This window comes from Fukomys damarensis, unplaced genomic scaffold (assembly GCF_012274545.1).
Source record: "Fukomys damarensis isolate Sample0158 unplaced genomic scaffold, DMR_v1.0_HiC HiC_scaffold_23, whole genome shotgun sequence".
Lineage (NCBI taxonomy): Eukaryota > Metazoa > Chordata > Mammalia > Rodentia > Bathyergidae > Fukomys > Fukomys damarensis.
Genome location: NW_022900935.1, coordinates 29,944,918 through 29,968,574, shown reverse-complemented (window position 1 = coordinate 29,968,574; position 23,657 = coordinate 29,944,918). Strand labels below are relative to the sequence as shown.

The 23,657-nt window shown below is 36.7% G+C and overlaps 1 protein-coding gene and 1 pseudogene across 2 annotated transcripts in view; one reads left to right on the top strand and one right to left on the bottom strand.

Annotated features, from left to right (window-relative positions):
- Positions 1–692: 692 nt before the first annotated feature.
- The window catches only part of LOC104852551 (epidermal growth factor receptor substrate 15-like), a 55,891-nt gene continuing 32,926 nt past the window's right edge, over positions 693–23,657 (top strand). Inside the window, exons 1-4 of one of the 2 annotated variants that reach the window (XM_010610300.3) lie at positions 693–815; positions 2,150–2,222; positions 19,557–19,718; positions 20,112–20,309. In XM_010610300.3, coding sequence (XP_010608602.1) covers positions 742–815; positions 2,150–2,222; positions 19,557–19,718; positions 20,112–20,309 — 507 coding nt within the window. In that variant the 5' untranslated portion in view covers positions 693–741. Of the gene's footprint in view, positions 816–1,968; positions 2,223–19,556; positions 19,719–20,111; positions 20,310–23,657 lie in introns of those variants that run through there. The other variant, XM_010610299.3, reaches the window with a different exon arrangement.
- LOC104852550 lies at positions 9,527–10,758 on the bottom strand (annotated as a pseudogene).

Sequence of the window (23,657 nt, the reverse complement as noted above, 5' to 3'; positions counted from 1 at the left end):
TTCATTGATCTCTGTATTAGGAACACTTAATACCTAAAAATTCCCATATTTTATTTAATTTAATTAGGAATGATCTTCAGGGTTCACTTGGAGACATCACCATTGCTAACTTCCCACCCACCCCCTCTTAAATTATGAAAAGAAATTTGAAGGCTTCCTCCATTTTACTCAGACATGGACTGTGTTTATGGATTAGAGCAGAAAGTCCTTTCTCCCCAGGCTAGCTGCCTTCCTGTGCTCTGCCATCCTTCTGCTGTGGCTACTTTAAGTTAGCTCCCCGTCTTCAGGCAGCCCATGTATTCTGGGCCTTCTGAGCACACACTGTGAGGACAGGGGCTAGCAGCAGAGCAGGAAGAACTGAAACATGCATACCCAGCCCGGTGTGCAGCACTGACCTGCAACACTGTCATGTTTCCTGTCGGTTACCATCTCCTGTATGAAATGGAGCTGAAGAGACATTGACCTTGTGTGGAAAGCCGCTGAGGATTTGGGTTAGAGGGAGGGGGCTAGATTTTCATGTGACTTATTTCTGACACACTGCAGCAGGACCGAATACATTCATCTGTTCACATAGAGGAAAGAAAAAATTTCCAAGATTGAGCTTGCAGAATTTGGTATTTTAACATTTTTTTCCCTTGTGTTTTTCTATTTTTCAATTTTACCTAATTTGATAAGGGTTGGAGGTGGGGGATGGACTTTGCATAATAAGTAATTGAGGGATGGAAGGAGCAGGCTACAACAATGATTCGCATGGTAAGGGACTGTTTAAAATCTCCAAGACATCGCGACCCACAATGCGACCCGTCTGACAAACGGTTAGTGAGCTCCTTGGCCATCTCAAGTGTTTAAAAGTAACAGTATACAAGCAGATTTATTTATGTGCTTTTTTTCCTTCTATTTGAATCTTAAGATCATTGTGCTTACATATCCAAAACAATTTGATTTTGTCTATATTTAAAAATCACCAAAAAAGTGAGAGATATAAATAAGGCATGCAGTTTATCCCCTAAGTTTCACCTTTTCATATATTTGTCCCACTTTCCTTTGTGCTAGAGCTAAATGGAGCCTGAGCTTAACATTTGGATTATGTCTGGGATAGAAATTGAAATGTAATCAAGCTATAAAGAGAAGCTGTGTAGTACATTTGGAGGACTTCTTACATGCTGTTCTCTCTCCATGATATCTTTTAAAGCCCCCTCCCCATGCAGAATTTTATAGGCTTTTTCTCTCCTTTTGTACAAAAGAAAGGGGTGAGAGCTGTGTGTGTGTGTGTGTGTGTGTGTGTGTGTGTGAGAGAGAGAGAGAGAGAGAGAGAGCATGAACACAGATTTTGTTAAACATGGGCATTTAAATTTATTACATCAAAAGAAATAGTTTTATTTTTGAATTCTGAATCTAAAATTGCTTGAGATTCATTCATAGGAACCCAGATCTGATCAAAGCATAGAAGAAATTAGGTGATATTTCAGAGTAAGAGTAGAGCCTTGTGTGTTTAATTTGAGAAGAAATAAATGCTACTGTAATCCTTTTTAGATGTAATATACATTGTTTTACATATTTGATTGTGTTAGTAGGTGATCTCAAAATAGCTTTTTTGAGCACATGTGATACTTGATAGAATTATCTGTACTAACAATCTTTTCCGTTTTCTGTTTTGTTGCGTTCTGAAATTGATGTGGGCTAGTGATTTAAGGGGAAGTTAACACTTCAGCAAATGGCCTTTTCCTGAATATTGTTCACTGTTTCTATTAGCCATTTTCATTTAATATGACAGTGATGCTTAAGGGTTAAGCTTACAGAGCTGATGCAACCCCTCCTTTTCTTCACCAGCAATTTCCATTGGACAGTATTTCCATAGCAACAGTGAGGTCAGTGAAACCTGAGTGTTTCATTGATTATTTTTCTCTTCTTCCTTTTTTAATCTATTCTTGTTTTACCACATATTAGTGAGGAAGCGATTTTTTTTTTACAAAGTCTATATTGATTTCCATTCCATAAATAATTAAGAGAGGGTAGAAATATCTGCCCTTCATTTAATTATTGAATGTTTCACTATGTATTTAAAAAGTGATTCAGGATTAGGATGGATAACAATACCAGGTGTAGCTGATGTTCTCAAATATTCTTGCATTGTTTGCTGGTCTTCCAGGGAAAAGAATAATGTGGAACAGGAGCTTAAGGAGAAAGAAGATACTATTAAACAGAGGACAAGTGAGGTTCAGGTGAGTGAGCTATAAAATGTATTAGTCCACTTCTGTTTTAGGAATATTTGTTTTAAATGTATAGAGTCATTTACTATTTGATGGATAAAGTATTAGGTCTAGGAAGTAGCTAATATTTTTATAATATAAATGTTTATCTTTTATAACATGATTGTTTTTGCTTTGAATTTTGGCCCAAGAGATTACACTGCAATGAGAAAGCAGTATTTTTCAGCCTAGATTTCTAGGTTTGAAAATAATTTTTAAATGATATTTACTTGTATATTATATTATTTAATTCTGAATGACTGTTGATGTGAATGTTGTTATACCACTTAAATTAAATGAGATCATTATATCATCATCATCATCATGAAAAACTAAATTGCTTTTTGATACATGTGAGATTTTGTTAGCTATGGGACCTAATATTTTCAAAGATTGTTTCTTATAATACTAATAAGGTGGGAGATGATGCATAATAATTTAAAATACACTTTATGAGTTACTTAGAAACCAGGATATCTTGACTTTGACATAAAGAGATTTAATTCATTTCCACCCATGTGTTGTGTTAAGTGGTTTCATTTTACAAATAGAAAAGATAACTAAAACTATTTCTCTCTGGGAAATGATACAAGATGAGATATTTCAAACTTTAAAACATGGGAAATTGGGCAGTATTTTATTTTAAGCAGTAAGCAATGCATGTGGCCATGTTATTGGGTACCATTTCCTCAATGCTGCACTGACACATAATAGGAGATTGGATGTAGAAGCTCTGGTACCAGCTACCAGTTAAGAGTGCATAGATGGCATTTTTGATTGTGTTATTGTATGTTGGATTTCACTGTTTGTATTAATAGTTTTAGATAGGCAAAAGGTCTAATGTGTTAAACGCAATGTTTTATTTTGACATGGTACCTTCATTAGAAATTGTCTGTCTGGTGAATTATGCTAGGATAGGGAAAATGATTTACTGAAGGGTTAAAGAAACCAGAGAGGCTTCTTTTCGGTAGTTGAATTCTGATAGATGAATGCATTTATTATATTTACTGAAATTTTCCTAAAAGCAATGCAAAAGTCAGAAGATCATCACCAATATGTTTCTTTCTGGTAGTGAGATTAGATGTGGGAGGACAAGTTACTTAATTACATTATTTTTGTGCAGTTTTTAAGCTTCTTAAATATAAAAGAATCATTGACTAAGCTGTTATTTCTGAAAATAGTTTGAGAATGGAAGATAAGATCTACGAAATTTTCTTACTCTGAAGAAATAGGTATATAGTCACTGAGACAGTCCCAGACAGCTGCTAAATTTAGCCAGTTGCTATTTTAAAGTGTATAAGTTTGCCAGATGTGGTGGTGTATGCCTGTAATCTCAGCACTTGGGAGACTGAGGCAGGAACATCACTGAGAGTTTGAGTACAGCCTGGGCTATATAGTAAGTTCAAGGCCACCTCAACTACTTAGCAAGACCCTGTCTCCAAAAGAAACCCGCTAACTACCTACCTACCTACATAGGTTCTCGTGATAGACAGTACTTGTTATTTGAGTACATCTACCTGTTGATTTCCCCCTACTGCATCTTTTGAAGATGGAGATTTAAATAGCCACTAAAGACCACTAAAATTTACATTGTTCTTTTCAATCTAAATGGTTATCTTTGAATATTTGGTTTCTTATAATTATTAAATAATATAATATATTATTCTTAATATTATTAAAGTTTGTTGTCAATTTCTCTGTGGTACACTTGTTCTTTGTCATGATAGTAAGATATATATTTAACCTTAAACTTTGTGAAATCCAAACTATATGATTGGCATAGGAAGTCAAAACTGTTGGATTTTTCTCTAGAGGGTGCTAAATATAAGGCATATTGGGGCATGCTTAGTAAAGCCCAAGTAGTAATGGTCAGTGTTGAATTCATTGAAAAGGTAACATTAGGTTAACTAAAGCGTTGGTTAGTAGATTTCATTATTCATTTAACTCCAATACAAATATCATTGTATTGTCAGTTGTAACAAGGTGCTAGGCTAAGAGTGACAGTACTTGACATGTACAGAGAATTAAAATTCTTCATTTTTGTGATGATTTTCAATTCTCTGAAACATAAAATTTCTTACCAAAAATGGTAATGACTAGATTTATTACTTATTTAGTGAACTGATTTACCCATTGATGAGGCACAGGGTAAGAATAAAATGGATAATTAAAATACATAATTTCAACTCTCAGTACTTATTTCTGATTTCTCTGGTAAAGGGCATTTTATTCAATTTTATTATCTATCAATGAATAGCAGAATTTAAGGACATCTGCTTTGCTGATTCTTTCTGAGCCCACTTTCTAATGGAGGTGCTAACAAGTAATAGGAGGAGTAAAGGGATTGGGGCCTATGAATGACTTCAATCCAAACTTGGCTTTTCTGAGAGTTCTTGCTTTTCTCCTTATTAATAAATTCACAAATGATAATTATATGAACTCAAGCCCAAAAAACTTTTAAAACCAAACGTATTGGTGCTGGGATTTAACCTTCAGGACCTTATACTTGCTGACCTTGAGTTCTTTCACTGAGCTACCCCCCTAGCCAAGCTTTTTGCTTTATATTTGTATACGTTACTTTATTTTATTTAAAGTAGAGTAGCTACAAAATAATTTCTAAATTTTCATTTCCCATCTTCATCCCCATGACCTCTCAGCTTGAAATTTTTCAGTTAAATTTTTTTGTTTTGTTTTATTTTGTTTTTGTTTTTGTTTTTGAGACAGGTTCTTGCTGTGTAGTTCAGTCTGGCCTTGAACGCACAGAAGTCCTCCTGCCTCAGCCTCCCAAGTGCTGGGATTACAGGTAGTGTGACACCACACCTGGTTCAAAATTTTTTCCTAAAGAGGTCTTTAAATTTTATTTCAGAAAATGATGACTGGTGGCAAATGAGGTATACTATGTGTTTATCAAGTTCTATTTTTAAAAAAATAGGCCCAATGTGATGTAATTCCAAACAGAAAAACTTGTGAAAGGGCATTTTATCTCAGATGTTTATTCCTATGCTGAGGACTCCCAAATATTTATGAAACTACAATTCCCGTGAGTGCCAGTCCCATATCTCAGTTAACCATATTGGTGTTTATCATTTCAAAGACAGTATGTTTAAAATGAGTCTTATCTTTTTAAAAAATTGGGTTCATTTTTGAACTTAGTATTTTTATCAGTGTTTTTCTTTCTCATTGCTGCCACCCTTATCACATAACATCTAAAAATTTAGTCAGATTGTAAGTGCTTACTTTGTTCTTTCTTGCTTTTCTTCCTAAACCAATTTTAGCGTCGTGACTCTTAACCTGTGAAAATCTTTACTGCTACCCCTTGCTCCTGTAAATGATGGGAGAATGCGTACCTCATAGATATATTGGAGGTAGAAAAAAAGATGAACTACAAACTTTCCTCTAACTATGACTTATTTTTTATTGTCTTACCTTGAACTGTGTACCATAAACCTTTTCCTTCTTTTTCTTCTTGTTTGTATGTTTTGTTGCTGCAATCTAAAATGTTCCCTTTTTGCTTGCTTATGTGAACTCACCTGTCTTTTCAGGCCCAGCTCAAATTCCACTACTTCTCAAACTTACCAGTCCTTCCTTTGGAATTCCCAGAGGCATACTTGTCTACTTGTATTTATAGGGCTAGCTTGATCTGAATGTATGTCAGTTCACATGTCTTCCAACTGACATTATAATCTCTTTGAGCTTAGAAATTGTGCCTTGCATCATATTGTTATGGCTTGTATCTACCATTTGTTAGATGTCCTACCAAAGCCTCCTGAGGTCATTGGTGGGGCTTTTCAGAGGTTTCTGAATATAGAGTATGTGATGCTGGGATTGATTCATGGAGCAGTGCTAGGTTTAAGGCTGTTCCACCCTGTGTGTGTGAGAGCTACCTGCCCTAAGGGTGTTTAGCATGGATAAGTTATAAGGAGTGGGTTTTCTGGCTGCTTGTTGCTTGCTGCCTTCTGCCTGCCATGAACTGTTTCTCCTTTGTGATGCTCCTCTGCCATGTCACCCTGTTTGGGAGCCAGCCAAATATGAACTGAAACCCCTACAAACTGTGAGCCAAATATACCTTTCCTTCTTTAACTTTGGGTGTCAGATATTTGTCAGCAGTGAGAAAAATAACCAAGACACATACCTTCTGCTATATTTGCTAATAGATTGTTGGGTGGAAGTACATTTCAGGAAAGTGTTCACAATAGAAATTGATAAACTTTGATTTTGTACCTGAAGTTAAAAATAGGAAAGGCACACCCAGAAACCATAGGCAAAGAGAATTGGTAACATGATGGGTATCATTGAGTTAGACTTTTTCCATTTTGTTCAAACTAGCCCTATGTAAAAGAAACTCAAAACTTCACCAGTTAGAGTCATTAAGTAATTCAGAGTAATTCCCCATATTTTTTCAGTTAATTCAGTTAGTTTGCTTTTTTATATCCCTCTCTCAGAGGAAAAGGGATGTCTTATTTTTAGTTGGGAATAAAATTAGATGCTTGAGCTTGGCATTCTTTTCCTAGAAATAATTCTCTTTAGAACATTGGAAAGCATGTACATTGGGAAATAAAGTCAGGCTGTTAGTTGGATTTTCTAACACTCACCCTAGGTACAAAGGTTCCTTTTCCATCCTTTGAATTAAGCATCTTCCTCTACAATTGATCACCTTTTTAAATATGAACAACAATCTTTAAATATATACAATGTACCTGATTATTTGTAGTTTTGGATTAGTCTCCAAAGTTGCTTTTTAAAATTAAATAATTAGCAATTTTAAATGAAATTACCCAAAATACTCAGTTTCTCTTATTTTCTTTAATAATTCTCTTGACATAAATATACTACTGTAAGTACATGTCTTTATGCTTTTTAAAAATATTTTATTCATAAATTAATGCCCCTTTGATTTTTACTATATGTGAAACATACACAAACATTCACATTACTAAATTTCATAGGTTTCTTAAGGTACTTCAGTTGTACATCTGACTTGGCTTACTCAAATGAATTATTTTACTCTTTTTAATATGTGTAAGAGCTTTATGTATTTAAATTATGTTTTCACCACCCCATAGAACTTCATAGGGTATGGAGGGATGGGAGATGAGGTTGTCATTTTTAGCAACTTGAATGATTGCTAGAAAAATGGGTCATTTTTCTTAAAATTCTTTTTAAATACGAGGTTCTTAGCTCAAGTATCCCTTTACTCCTAGATGGGGAATCTTTGATGTGGTTTTCTAAAACAGACTTTGGCACTGTGTTACACTAGTCATGCTCACTTCATTTTTACCGTTCTGTAAATGCTGTTATCCTTTTCCTTTTGTGGATAGCACTGAGAGGCAGGTAGAGCATGATCACAGAAAATAGAGCAGAGCTAGGAAAGGTATCTGCAACTAGCTTCAGTCACTCTAGGGATGGCATTAAAAGTGTTCAGGTCAGGACACTTAAGGTTGAGAAAAAAATTACCCAAGTTCAGTGGAGGGTACTGTTTGCTAGAACTTGCTACTTTCCCAGTTATGGACATGGCAGGGGTAGGGAGAGATATATACCTGTTACCTTTATTTACTCTCAAGATAAGCAGATTTGTACCAAACTAAAATATCTAAATATATCTGGCTACGGATAATGATATGGAAATTACATAGCAATGAGAAAATAGCCTTAATAAGTAAATTTGTAGTGAAATTTTTTTTGTAAAATTTGATTTTATTTCTTTTGGCATGCACATTTGAAATTGTTACGACTTTGTGCACTTTAATAATTAATGAAAATGAAGATCTTTTTGTTTGTCAGTTTGTCAGAATATTATAGAATTTTTTTATATTTAGAAATAGACATGGAGAAACATTAATTGCCATGAATGTTTTTCTTTGGTACCAGGGATTGAACTCGGGACCTTGTGCTTGCAGGCGCAAGGCAGGTGGCGGAACCACTAAACTAAATCCCCAGCCCTTGCCATGAATTTTTAAACAGACATCTATTCCATTTGAAGTATTGCACTAATGTAAAGTGTTTCCTTTTCGTTAAGGCTTGTACTTTTGTGTTACTATGTGGATTTTTATTGCAGTTAAGAAATGATAAACAGAAATCTGAGTGAAATGTGTTTGCTCTTTGGAAGAGACAGGGCATAGAATTAGTAAATATTGTATTGGTTTGTTTATTCTTTCCCCTTATGTAAGCCTGTCTTCTGAGGTTATATTTAAGTGGCTCACCAAAAATACTGTTTTTGAGAAATCAGTTTGTTGAAGGCAGTCAGCATTAATCTTATTATTGATAGTTCTTACATTAAAAAGTTAGTCATCTGAATATTTTTATTTTGGTATGAAAACACTAGTGATGTGATATCTAAAAAACAGCAAATTTGACATAAAAGAAAGATGACTTCATAGTAAATTTAAATACACGAAAGTATTAGGAAAAAGAGAGCTTTTCTAGAGAGAACCATTGTTTTTGTTTGTCTTGGAGGGGGTACCAGGGATCAAACTCAGAACCTTGCACTTGCTAGGCAGGCACTGTGCCACTGTGCCACATCCCCAGCCCTTGTTAACATATTGCTATTTTTCTAAAGATATACTGAAATGGCTTTATATTTATTTATGATCATACTATGTATGTTTTTTCATTCAGCTTTTAAAAGTTAATGCTGTGTCAAGCACATGCCCATAATTCTAGCACTCTGGGACACAGAGACTGGGAGATCACAAGTATGAGTCCTTCCTGGGTAACTTATTGAGACCTTGTCTTAAAATAAATATGAAGGACTAGGATTGTAGCTTAGGACAAAACCTTGGATTTATCTCCAATCTAGGATGAGGGAGGGACTTTACTGATAAAAAATGCTAATGATCATCTGAATCTTCAGCAAGTTATAATCTCTGTGATGGTGGAGCATCTTGCCTTGTTATTGATTGCTGCTGACTGATCAAAGTGGTAGTGGCTCAAGGTTAGGGCAATTCATTAAACAGTGAGGTTTGCTACCCTGTCTCCTATCAAAAATGTCTCTAGTATGCAATGCTGTTTGATTGCATTTTGCCCACAGTAGAACTTCTACAATTGAAGGCAGACCTCTCGAACCATGTTACTGCTTTGTCCACTGTTTATATAATATTTGTGTGTGTGTGTGTGTGTGTTTTACATTCCAAGCATTTAATATTTTATGTGTTTTACAGGCAAAAAATTTGAATTTACTTATTTCTACTACTGATTTCATTTTTTCACAAAGGTGATAAAAATACAGAAATAAAGCAGTTCTCTGAAACTAAATGAAAACATCACACTGGAAGTTTTCTTTAACTCTCAATTTTAATGACTGAAAATACCACACAGCCTTGTGTGATATCATCGATTCATATGTTCTCTTTAATGTGTCTGTAAGTCTGAAGCCAGAGACACTTACTAGTCCTTGTACGGAAGACAGCAAAGTCAGGGCAAGGCAGAGGGAGGAACTTGGGTGCAGCTTTCCAAGCTGTCTTCCTGAAATAGCACAGCAGTGGATAGAAGTTGTATTACGTGTTTCCAAAACCAGATCCATTGTCTTTTCACTGCAGTTTGTTATTTTTCAAGTAATATGGAAAGGTTCTTCTAGGTTTACAGTGTCTGGGATTGCCTCCAACAGCCTAATATCTCCATAACCTGGAGCCATTCTTTGAAGTTGGCTGGTTTGTAACCTTCCCCTTTCACCTAGATTTGTTTTCCATACTATATCCAATTTTTCTATTACTGTTAACTCCTTTAATGATGGCTGCTTTTTTCTGCACACTCCTTGAGTTTTAGGCAGTATAAGTACTGGTGTGTATTCATGGGCTGCAGTTATGCTCTTGATCCAAACGTGGACACACATTCTCCAGCTTGGCTGACTGAATTTAATTCTGTAACACTGTACATTATAGATGGCTCCAGTGACACTTTCTCCATAAACATGGGTGAGGTTGTAATATTCTGAATCTGGGCTTCAAGAAATACTTCATCGGCTCTGCATTATAAAATTTAATTTTCACATCCAATGGTTTGAGAACCTGAAATTTGAAGGATTTTCTAAAGTACGTTTTTTTTCTCCACCCTGAGTTGTATAACTCACGGCACATACCAAGATGTGTGTTCCGATTTCCTTTACTTTGTGGTGTATGACATCATCGATAACAACAATCAGATTTAAGTTCAGCTGCTGCAGCATTGGAAGCTGAAAGATTTAAATGCTGAGAACTTGTCTGAAGATCAGCTTTCACCAGTATATCTTTTACAACTTGATTACTATCCTTCCGAACAATGATACAACTGTAAAAGGTCCCTCCCAAAAATATATTCCCAAAATTTTGTGGTAAAGTCAGCATCTCTCCCAGCATTAAAATTTCTGCACCATTTACTGTTGAAGGATCATCTCATCAGTTGGTTAAAGAGATCTGCAGGTAAGTCATTCTTCCTCTTCACATGTTACTGGAATATTGTTGAATAAAGTAGGCTTAGTCAGCCGCATCACTTTCTGCATCAGCAAGTGTTCCTGTTTGCGGGGATTCACTTCCATTTTGACGGGCACTTCAGATCTACTGCCTATGGGGCTGGGGAGGTTTAAACTGGTCCAGAAGGATACAAGGCTCGCCTGGGAAGACTGGGTTCAAAGGCACTCCTCACTTCTTACTGCTGGAGGTACCTTAAATTCTCTTTTTACTATGTCCTTTACAGGCCCAATGGCTTCTTTTCACAAAAGCCATCTCTTCTCGCTTATATACTTATGCTTAGGCCTACACACCTCCAATCACGCATCAATACTTCAAGAAACTACTACTTTTCAGGCCTCCCAGACGTCTACAACACTAGAGTAAAAAAGACAGGAAGTGGCATGCTGGGATTTTTACTTTTTACACAAAAATCGTATTGCATGCAGGGACATGTAGTTCCCCAATCCCTTCCAGGATTGTTATCTAACTGGAGAGGTGAAATCCTTACAGGAAGGAGAATTTCATCCTAAAACCTTAAATTGTGTTTTATCTCATTTGTTCCCCTTGATATCTTCCTGTGTGTGCTTTGTTTTGGTTTTGGTACTGAGGATTGAACTCGGGTCTTTGCACTTGTGAGGCAGGCGGTGGAACCACTGAGCTAAATCCCCGGCCCCTGTGTGTGTGTTTTTAAATTAATGTTTTTGGTACACATTGGATATATATAATGATCACATTCACCATAGGGAATTTGTATCTGTACATAGAATATCTTGATTCTTCTTTTTTCCCCTCCCCTCTCTTCAATCCATCTTACCCTCCTTATTTACAAAAGCTTTGTTTCCATTTTTTCCTTTTTCTTTTCCCTTTTGTTCCCCCTCTCCCCAGTTTATATAATATTCTGATCCTTTATTGTCAGTCAAACAGTGTTAGTGTCTTAACCATGAGTAGATTCCATACAAAAACTCACTCTTTGCTTGACCAGAAGGCTCCTCCTTCACTAGTTTCATCATGAACTTCAGCATTTCAGTCACATCTTCAGGTTCCATTTCTAATTTTAGTTCTGTTTCCTCCACATCTGCAGTTACTTCTTCCACTGAAATCTTGAACCTCTCAGAGTCATCTAAAAGTTGGAGTCAGCCTCTTTCAAATTCCTGTTAATGTTTTTTCTTTGGCTTTTCCCCATAAATCAAGAATGTTCTTCATAGCATCTAGAATGATTCTTTTCTGAAGGCTTTTGGTTTACTTGTCGATATCCAGCAGAGAGATCACTATCTATGGCAGTTTAAAGCCTTATAAAATGTCTTACTTAAATACTAAAACTTAAAAGTTGACATTATTCCTTGGTCTGTAGGCTCCAGAGTGGATATTTTGTTGGCAGGCATTAAAATAACAATGTTGTGCATCTCCACTAGTGCTCTTGGATGACCAGATGCAGTCAGTAGGTGGAAATGTGTCCTTTTTTCTGAGCAGCAGGTCTTAGTAGGGAGCTCTTTTGTTGTCAAAAGAGATATGCAACTCTTTATATCACTTGAACACTTAGAGGCCATTGTAGGTTATTAATTGGCCTAATTCCAACATTATATCTCAGAAAATAGGGAGTCCTGAAGAGAGAAAGAAAGATGGGGAAATAGCTGTTGGTGGGATGTTTGGGACACAGATAGCACTTAAATTTACCATCTTTAATATATTATTATTATTATTATTTTTTTTGTATTGGGGATCAAAGTCAGGACCTTGTGTCTGCAAGGCAGGCGCAGTGACACTGAGCTAAAATCCTGGCCCTAAATTTACCATCTTTTCTGAGCACAGTTCATGGCCCTCTAACTACATTGGTAACATCAGAGATCGTTGATCACAGATTGTTATGATAGATACAATAATGAAAAATTTTGAAATATTGTTGAGTATTACAAAAGATACACAAAAGACAGAATTACAAAGACTCAAAGTGTGCACATACTGTTAGAAAAAGTGACACCAGTAGACTTGCTGGACTGTTTTCACAAGCCTTCAATTTGCAAAAAACAGAAACTTTAATAAAGTGCAATAAAATGAGGCATGACTGAATTAGCTTTTATAAGTATTTAGGGATGATCTGAAGTTTAAAGAGGGTGTACATAGACTATATAGTACTGTCATTTACATGAGGGACTGGAGCATCCATCAATTTCAGTACCCACTGGAGGCCCACCAATCCCCTCACATGCCACACACCCAGGGAAACCTGTGCTGTGTTAAAGTAAAACTGTTTTCCTGCCTTCTGAAAGGTAAGAGTAGCACATAATATAATGCAAAAAATTTTAACCTTAAAAACACAAAATGTATATGCTGCAGAGACATATACATTATTGATTATTTTCATATAATCATAAACTTAAATGTCAGAATGTCTTAGTCTATAAACTATAAAAATACTGACTAGCATAGAAATGTAAGTATTATTTAGATTTTTTAAAAATTGTCTTAAGTTGGATTGAAGCTAGTATTAATATTTAGGTCTTTTTAAATACAGAAGGAATTTCTTCACATCATGTTGAAAGAATGTTCATCCTTTCTGTTTATTAGTCTGAGGCATACAGTATTTCTCAAATACTAAAATTCTATGATAGTTACAACCATGTTTTCCTTAATGAAAATTAGACTAGATTTTGGAAAATCAAAGAAGAATGAAGCATGAGCTCTGCTCTTCAGCAGTTTATAAGTTAGAGGTAGCTGTCCTACATTGTGACAACATGACAACAGAGCTCAGGGACAGACTGGCATGAGAGCACAGTTAAGGGAGGACTGTAGCAGATCGGAGGAGATTTCATTCGGCTGGGCTTTTAAAGAATGACGACTTTCTAGACAGTAATAATCTGCAACACTGGGAACAGAGGAGGTGACTTTGGGAAAGGCATAAGGACATTAAAGTACATTGTTGGGAAAAGAAGAGGGGTTATGAGGCTGAGTCACAGGTAAATATGAGGAAAAGAAGATAATCGAAGAATTTTGGGTCCAGATTTTAAAATTCTAATGTCTCATAGGAAGAAACCATCTTATATTTTAAAAATAGTAATGATTCAAGGAATCTTCTTTGAAGTGAGTTTTGTTTTTTTTTTAAAGAAAGTTGGAGATTTGGAGTAGGAAGAAAAAGTTACAAATCAATATTGAGGGACCATGAAAACCAGAATAAGTTGATGAATAGCTTAAAGAAATTTTTTAAGGCAGGCCTTATAAGATATTAGTAACAGAAAATGAATCCATTGTATATTTTCAGCATGGGTGTATTGAAGGGCAGTGCTGTGTGCATATCTAAAGCTATATTTACATTTGGCTGTCAGTTAATAACATATAGGCAGTTAATAGTATAGGCAAGGCTAAAAAGGCACGAAAAACATTCAGGCATGCCATTAAATGAGTGATAAAGTACTAGAGCTCACCATTATGAAATGGTGATCACATAGAGTATGAGAGGAGTTTTTCACAATTTTTTATTGTGTTGGCATTTCTAAAGGAATTGTTTTTAGAACAAGACAGCATAATTGTATTTTTAGCCTGTTAAGCTGATTGAGAAAATAGAAGAAAAGCAATTATTTATGAAAGCATTGTTCAGTTTATTTAAAAAATCACAAAAGCACCTGTATATTTGGAAAGTAGTAGCACACATACACGTGTGATATATTTCATCTACAAACAATATATAGGATGATACTTAAGAGCTCAGACTGTGGGGTCAGGGACCTGGTTTGAATGCATTGTTTGCTAACAATAACTGAACAAAGTTACTTGCCCATCTATTATGGCTTGTGTATAGATGTCCCCCAAAGCCTCATGTACTCATAGGTGAGGCTTTTCAGAGGTGGCTGGATCGACAGTGAGTGATGCTGGGATCAAAGATGTGTGGTTACTAGATTAATCCACTGATTGATTTGGCATAGTTCTAGGAGTGGATAATGGAAGGCCCTCCCTGGGTGTGAGTGGGACAGAATATAAAGGACAGAAAGAGAGCTGTTGGGGTCACTTGTTGCTTGCTGCTTGCTACTTCACTGTTGTCTGCCTTCTACCTGCCCTGCTTTGCCTTGGACTGTGTGTTATATTTCTCTCATTGCTGAGACAAAATACCCAGCACCCGAAGTTAAAGGGGGAAAGGTTTATTTTCATATAATTTGTAGAGATTTGTGTGTGTGTGTGTGTGTGTGTGTGTGTCTCAGCAATGAGAAGAGTAATTAAAACACCATCAGGGATTTATTTTTCTCACTGTAGAATGTGATTAATAATAGTACCTTCTTCATAGGTCTGTTGTATGAATTACAAATGAGTTAATTTATATAAAGAACCTAAAACAGTGGTAAGCACATTTGTAGGGTCCATTTAAGATAGTCATTATATGGGTCAGGGATTTAGCTCAGTGGTGCTGCCACCTGCCTCAAAATAGTCACTGTTGTGATGATGGTGCTGTCTTGTGTAATCCGTACAGTAATTCAGAGACTGATAGGTTTTTTCTTCTGTTATTAGATTATTACTCTCATCAGTGATTATTGCAACATTTGAATAGTATGTACAGTAGTACCTTGGTAAATGGACTTAATTCTTTCCATGATTCTGGTTGCAAACCACATTGGATGAGAACCAAATCAAGTTTCCCCAAAGGTCAACATTGAACCTAACCACTGAATTTGATTTAGTTCTCCTTCATTTCATTTTGAGACCAGAATTGTGGAAAGCATTAAGTTTGTGAACCGAGGTACCACTGTAATTAAAAAGATACTGTTTTTGGATCTTTCCTACTCCCACTTTGAGATTTCTGTCCAATTCCTTCTGACACATACTGTATCTCACTTAGAGTTTTCTTACCTCTATTTCCTAGAGTTATACCCTAAGGAAACCTTTATAAAAATGTAACCAGTTAACCTGTCCTAGGTAGCTACAATGGTACTAGGAATGTAGCATCCTTATACCAAATGGGAAACTAGTCCTTCAGATGATTTTCTGTGGGTCAGATGAAGAACCCTAGTAATCAAAGGATTAGGACATGTTGGCTGCTATGTTTTATGGCAGTCAGTAATGGCACTGCTTTTATCTATTTCTCAAGGTCTGTGTATCTTTTTTACTTTTCTATAACCTTATCTTTAAGCATCTGACACTTAGATGTAAATAAATAATGGCATTTGCTAAGTGACTTTTCTGTTTAAGAATCATTTTCTACATTGAAATCTATATTTTCTTTTACACATTGTAAAGTTTTGTCTTTCACTTTCAAGAATCAGTTTTTCTGGTTGGTATGATTTAAAGAGATTTGGTTTAAGATTTTCTTATTTCTACTTTCAGTTTCTCACACCAGAGAAACAATGGAAATAAGGACTAAAATGTATAATAGATACTGGAACATGGGAAAAAAATGTTCAGATGAGAAGAGGAACAAGGGAAGGGGAAAGAAGGGAGAGGAAGTGAAAAGAAAAAGAAAAAATGAAAACAAAGCTTTTGTACTAGTGAGGGGAGGGGGAATGGGAAAAAAAGAGGCAGGATGTATCATGTACATGTGCAAATTCTCTGATGAGTGCTCTGTTTGCCTAAAAGTACCAATAAATGTTTTGCTATTAAAAAAATATTTTCTCCCATATACATATACCAAACCTCAGATGCTGAGTAAGTTCTCTTTTCCCCGTTTTAATTTCCTTGCATTTTTTTTCAGTATATACTTAGAGCTCTGTCTAAATTTTCTTTTTTGTTCCTTTGAAATCTTTGTCTATCCTTGCATCAGTACCAGATTCTTTATTTTAATTTTGTAATAATTCATGATACTAATGGGTAAGTTCTTTTAAATTCTTATAATGTTCTCTTTTTCATTATGCTTCCTTTTATTTCTTTGTTTTTTTTAACTAGGGATTGAACTCAAGACCTTGCACTTGCCAGGTACCTGCACAGTGCCACTGAGCTATATCCCTGGTCCTCTTCCAAATGTTTTTAAGAGGGCTGGGGACTTAACTCAGTGGTTCTGCCACCTGCCTTGCAAGTGCAAGGTCCTAAATTTGATCCTGGGTACTTTAAAAAAAAAAAAAAAAAGCTTCTGCAACAACAAGAGAAAACCAAATGTTTTTAAGAATCAGCTAGTAACATTCCTTGAAAAACTGTTAGCTGGGCGTGGTGGCGCACACCTGTAATCCCAGCACTCAGGAGGCTGAGGCAGGAGGATCACTGTGAGTTCGAGACCAGCCTGGGCTACGTAGTGAGTTCCAGGTCAGTCTCAACTACATAGCGAGACCCTCTGTTTCAAAAAAACAACAAAAAAGAAGAACTGTTAGGAAAGAATTTACATCTTCATCTTATCATTCATTCATTGTTCTCTAAATATTAATGGTGTACATTCTGTATACTGGGAATATAGCAATTAATACAGCTTAGAAATATTCCTAGATTCATGCAACTTACATGCATTGTAGTGGGAGAAAGACCATAAACAAGATAAACAAGTAATAAATTATACACTCTATTCATAAAAACTTTATAGCCAAAAACCAGGAATAATTTACATGTCCATATTAACTGGTATATCATGTGATAGACTACTACTCAGCAATGAAAAGGAACAAAAGGAAAAAGCTCCTTATATATGCAACAACACGTGAATTTCTAAAATGTCGAATTACGTGTAAAATGTCAAATATAATAGATCTCATATGATTCCATGTGAAATTATTATGAAATAGCAACAAAACCATCATGAGTTGGTTGGGGCATGAGATGGGAATAAGGATTAATTATAAAAAGTATGAGGAAATTCATGGGGTGATGGAAATATTTTCAGATCCAATTGTGATGATGGTTGCATGAGTGTACAGATTTATTAAACTTATTTGTATACTCAAAATGAGTAAAGTTTTTGTTACATAAATTATATCTCAGGCTGGATGTGGTGGCACATGCCTGTAATCCCAGCACTAGGACAGCTGAGGCAAGGAAGATCACCAGGTGTTCAAGTTCAGCCTGAATTACAAAGGGAGACCCTGTCTCAAAACCACTCCCCCAAACTTTTATATAGAGCTCAGTAAATCTATTTAAATAATTATATGCCATTGTTGAAAACATTACGCTAAATGAAAGGAGCCAGTCACAAAAAGCCACATGTTGTATGATTCCACTTATATAAAATGTTCAGAGCAGACAAATTCATAAAGTTAAAAAGCAGAGCAGCAGTTAGTTCCCCAGGGCAGAGGAGGATGTGGAGGGCTGGGAGGGAAATGGAAAGTGATTTGCTAATGGGCACAGGGTATCTCTTTTGACTTGATGAAATGTTCCACAATGGCTTGAGGTGATGATAGCACAATTCCCTAAATACATTGAACACCACTAAATTATGTGCTTTAAATGGGTGAATTGTGAATCTTATCAGTTACAGAAAATAAACAAAATGTGCTACATTTGGGGGAAGATTAGGAGTTGGGTGGGGAGGCAATAGTGATGGTGGTCAGGGCACCTCACTGAGAAGGCAGCAGCTGAGCAAAGCCATGAAAGAGGTGAGACGCTGGGTCCCCGAGGGAAGAAGCTACTACAAGGATACTCCGTGGAAGATCCCGAGAGGGTGCAGGACTGCTCTGCTTGAGGAGCAGCAAAGATGCCAGCATGGCTGGAGTAGCGGGAGGAAGCAGCAGCAGTAGGAAATGCAGGTGGGTGATGGGATCGCCTAGGGGACTTATCAGAATTTTAGTTTTTTCATTGAGATGGAGAGGCAATGCAGGATTTCAAATAGAGAAGTGACCTGGTTTAACAAAAGTTTTTTGGTTTTGTTTGTTGGCTTCTTGTACTTTGTTTCACTTTTTAAATATATTTTTATTTTTAATTGATGTATTAATCATACACATATTCATTGGGTACATTTCAGTACATGGACACAATGTGTAATGAGCAGATTAGGATAATTGTCAGATCAGTAACCTCAGACCTACATCATTTCTTTATGCTGAGAAAGTTTAAAATCTCTACCAGCTATTTTTGTTTGCGACCAGTTATCCTATTGTGCTGTAGAATGTTAGAAGTTCTTTTCCTACTCAGCTGCATGCCATTACCTTCTCCCCATCCCTTTCACCCCTGCACTTTCCTGGGCTCTGATAACTACTGTTGCCTACTTCTGAGACCACCTTCTTCAAGTTTTCATAAGTGAGAACATGTGATACTTGACATAGGCTTTCAGTAGTGACTGAGGTGCTGAAAATACACAAAAAGGAAGCGTGAGTGGAATCAGGTTCATTAGTTAGAAGACAGCAGTCCCGGGGAGAGATGAACTGACTTACATCAGCACTAGAAAAAACAATGGTTTGTTTCTGAATAACATTTGAAGGAACCTGTAATCCCAGCACTTGGGAGGCTGAGGCAGGAGGATCGCTGTGAGTTCAAGACCAGCCTGGGCTACCTAATGAGTTCCAGTTCAGTCCCAACTACACAGTGAGACCCTGTCTCAAAAAAACAACAACTAAAAAAACCCAAACAACAACAACAACAAAAAAAAAAACATTTGAAGGAAGTAACAGCAGAGTTGGCTGACAGGTTGGAGATAAAATATGGGAAAATGGGGAGTCAAAGAAGATGCTATGTTTTCTTGACCAGAGGAACAGGGGAGGGGATTGAGGTTAAGCCAGATTTTGAGGGAAATGCTACGAGTTCTGTTTTCAACATGTCAAGAAGCCCAGACATCCAAGTACCTCTCTGAGTAAGCAAATTGAATATCTTAATCTGGACTCTTAAGGACTCGATCTTTAAGTAAAGATTGTGTGTAAAGCTATGTGTGCTCTTGTCCACCAACACTTTGTATTAATGAGACTTTACTTTCCCTTGTTAGACGTAAAAAGTAACCTCTCCCTACCCACACACACACACAAAAAAAAAACCTGTTAATTTTCTCATATTTCAGGATCTTCAAGATGAAGTTCAAAGGGAGAATGTTAACCTCCAAAAACTACAGGCCCAGAAGCAGCAAGTGCAGGAAATCCTCGATGAACTGGATGAGCAGAAAGCCCAGCTAGAGGAGCAACTCAAAGAAGTTAGAAAGAAATGTGCTGAGGAGGCCCAGTTGGTAATGTCAGGGTGTTTCCTGCTACCTGTGTCTGTCCCTTAGTTGCTTTTACTGGCTTAAGATGGAAAACATCTCTACTTTTTGTTGTTGCCCTTAGGTGGCTGTCTAGTCAGCAGTTGGCCATAGAAGAGATAGGGGTCAGGTTCATCAGAAATTTCGGACTCCCTTTAGTAGAAATAGGACACTTTTAGAAAGACAAAACTTTTCCAAGTTTTGTTTGAAGTGTGGTATCTGTGCCTTCAACGTTCCCCTCTCTTCCCTAGTTACCCTTCTCTACCAAAAACATACATTGAAAACAGCAAACTAAACAAATACATGTATTGCATTATCAAACATTTTAATTGTATCTCTCCTTTTAATCCCTCTTTCTTCTTATTATCTTCTATATTGCAGATCTCATCTTTGAAAGCTGAAATAACTAGTCAGGAATCACAGATCTCTACTTATGAGGAAGAACTGGCCAAAGCTAGAGAAGAGCTGAGCCGCCTCCAACAAGAAACGGCTGAATTGGAGGAGAGTGTGGAGTCAGGAAAGGCTCAGCTGGAACCTCTTCAACAGCACCTGCAAGATTCACAGCAGGAAATCAGTTCAGTAAGTTTTTGTGAAGCAGAGAATATGCCCAAATGGGCCCTCATCTGTCTGTCTTGTTTGTAGGACTCCCTAGCTTCTCCCTTGGCCTAGTTTATTATTCATTTTGTAGCATTTTATGCAAGGCTTCTTTGTCATCAGTTTTATACCATGCATCTTATACATCTGGTGATTACTGTAGTTACGTGTGGGCTTTGTGTTTAGATGGTCTGGGTTTAAGTGCCAGTTCTTCCGTTTGCTAGGTTAATCACATTAGTATCAGGTTTTTCATCTGTAAAATTAAGAGAATTAAAAAGCCAAGCATGGTGACGCATGCTTGTAATCCTAACACTTGGGAGACAACTTCAAGGCCAGTCTGAGCTATATAGCAAGACTTCCTCTCAGAACAACAACATACAATATAAATAGATAAAATTACAATTAATTTGGAGAATTAGCAACACCTTTACTTCTTAGGACTACTGGGAGGATGAAATGAGGCAAAACTTGAGATATTTTAGTACAGTGTTTGGTACATAAAAGTGTTGCTTATTTTTACAAATAATAATCTAGTGTTTTCTGTGATCATTTTGTTTTTAAGTGTATTTTTGCTTTATGTATTCTGTGAGCTTGTCAAGTATCTTATTGATCTGAGTTTTGTTTTGTTTTGTTTTTCTGTGCTGGGGATTGAACTCAGGATCTTGTGATGCTAGGCAGGCGTGGTGCCACTAAGATACATCCCCAGCCCCTGTTTTCTTTTTAATCTCATCATTTCAAGTAAGTCAGCTGTATGACTTTTGATTTGATATCCCCTGGATTTGCTTTGGGGGGTGGGAGTTTTTGAAGGCATTCTTTTGCCTTGTCTTATGTTTCTTGGTTGTTGTTTTTTGTTTTTTGAGGGTTTTTTTAGTGGGGAGGTTTGTGGGTTGATTATAGTGGGAAGACTATTGCTAATATGGAGACCTCTTTATAATTATTGTCTGCTTCTCATTGAGGCACTGTCGGTATAACTAACTATATAGGCCTTTGCCTCTGTCCCAAAATCCAATTGCCTCAGTTAATTTGGGAAGGGAGGCTGTAGTGTAATTAGCCTAGTACCCAATTCTCCAGGAAAGGGCCACAGTATCATTAATGACACAGGTTAAATATTGACATACAGAGAAAACCAGTTAATAGCAACAACTCTGCCACCCTGGCAAAAGCAATAAATTTAGCAATAATAATAGTATCAAAGAGAAACTGGGTATTGGCATACCCTGAGAACCAATGATGTACCATTGTTAACCATAGAAAAGAGATTTACAATTGTAGTATAAAAACTCTTAAGACAAACCAGAGTTTTTTTAGTACCAGTGATCGAACTCAGGCCTTTGCACTTTCTAGGCAGGCAGTAGAACCACTGAGCTAAATCTCTGGCCCAAGACAAACCAGATAATTGACATTTGATAAATATCTACTAAATGCAACCACCACCTCCATTACCAAGAGTATTCAACAATAGTAATGTAGAGTTAGCTAACTGTGTAAAGATTAATAAAGATTAGTGTTTATACTAGTAAAGAGTAAGAGGATGGGATATGGGAAAATGAAAAAAAGTAAAATTTGAGAAATTAATAAAAGATGAGGAGAGAAAAGTTAGATAAAAGGTCTTATTTAGGTATAAAAGGATATTAATAGAATTAGATAAAAGTAGCAGAAAAGAACCAGAAAAAGAAGGAAAAAGAAAAAAACAGCAAAAAAAGAAAAAAAAAATTAAAAGAAAAAAGTGAGAGGGAACCCAAATCCTTATGAACCAATAAGAAAAATAAGTAAATAAATAAATGAGTAAAAAAATATTCCTGTACTTTTGAGTGCATCTTTTCTTTCCAGACTCTCTAGTCTACAGTCTTGGAATCCAGCATTTATGGGGAAAGGATAGTGAGTCACTGCTAATACCTATTTCGTTTCCACACTTATGTGTTTATATGTGCATGCTGGATCTTCGCCCACCTTTCCCACTGGACATAGGCAGTCTTTCCTATCCAGTGAAGGGTGTAGTTACGCCAGCAGTTCCCACTTCTGTGTCCTTCTTTTCCTAGCTTTATGGCCTGTTGGTTTGTGGGGTGTCCCCTTGTTCCAGAGGCCACTCTGTCCACACACCACAGCCGTGGCAACTGTCAAAGCCAAGCCATTTCTTTGCTCATGTTGGTAGATGAGGAAAGCAAACCAGAATACTGAATTGTGTCGTGGACAGTGGGGGACAAGGAGCTGTCAAGCAGTTTTCTGGACTTAATACCAGCACTTTCTCTCCCAGCTTCTGGAAGGCACACATTCCTGGCCTGGCTTCTCACCACAGAGGGCAGGGTGCCCATGTCTCTTCCAGATTGGGCTTATTCATCTCATGGTTCTCTTGTGGCCATCTGCCGCTTAGTCACTGTGGCAAGGTGACACCAGAATCTGAAGTGTAGCTGCTGTGCAGTTGCTGAGTGGCTCAGACTCAAACCAAGTAAACCCTTCCTGAAATGGCTCCTGAGTAAACTCTTTCAGTTATGGCAGATGCTGCCCCTCACATCCTTCCCAACTCCAGCCTGCCTTCCAGAAGGAGTTTCAGAGTAAAACACTATGCTGTTTTTGCAGTTGGTAATAGCCATGTGCTTCTCTTGGGACCATCACTGCCATCCTTGTGCGCTGTGTCCCTCTCTGGGTTGGTACTGCAGTGTGTTTGGCCCTTGTATATACGTTGTACACCGTTTACATAGACTTTTGTGTTTTAAAGTGTTCTTTCAGATTTATCTTTGGAGCCACAAAACAGTCATCTGTGGAATGACTATTACTCCTTCTGTGAGTTAAAAAAAGTAGAAGCTTGAAGTTTTGCTTTAACTAAGATCACTCAAGGGCCAGGAATTCAGCTCAGTTGTTCCTCCGACTGCCTCACAAGTGCAAGGTCCTGAGTTTGATCCCCTGTACCAAAAAGAAAAGAAAAGAAAAATCACTCAAATAGCAGAAGGTGACAGAACTAGATGTATATCTATCTCTTAATCTAAAATAAGGTTCTTTCCCCTGTATGACCCTGGAAAGTCCTATGGTAAATCAGATTCCAACTTGACCAGTTTAAAAACCTGATGGGGAAAATAAAAGTTACAGAGGCTTAATTTATGCAAGTTTAGTGGGGTAATATTTATATTTGAAAAAAGCAAAAGGCAGTGTGGGTAATAAAGGGAATGCAGAAATATATTTTATGAAAAATGGGGGGACAACTGATAAAATTTCATTTGTTACTCTTTTTTCACTAGAAGCTTTTTGAATCTGCTTTGATTTCTTTCACATGTTGAAAATTTGTTCTTTTTATTATAGATGTTAGTATAAACAAACATTTTTTTCTATCTCTAGTCC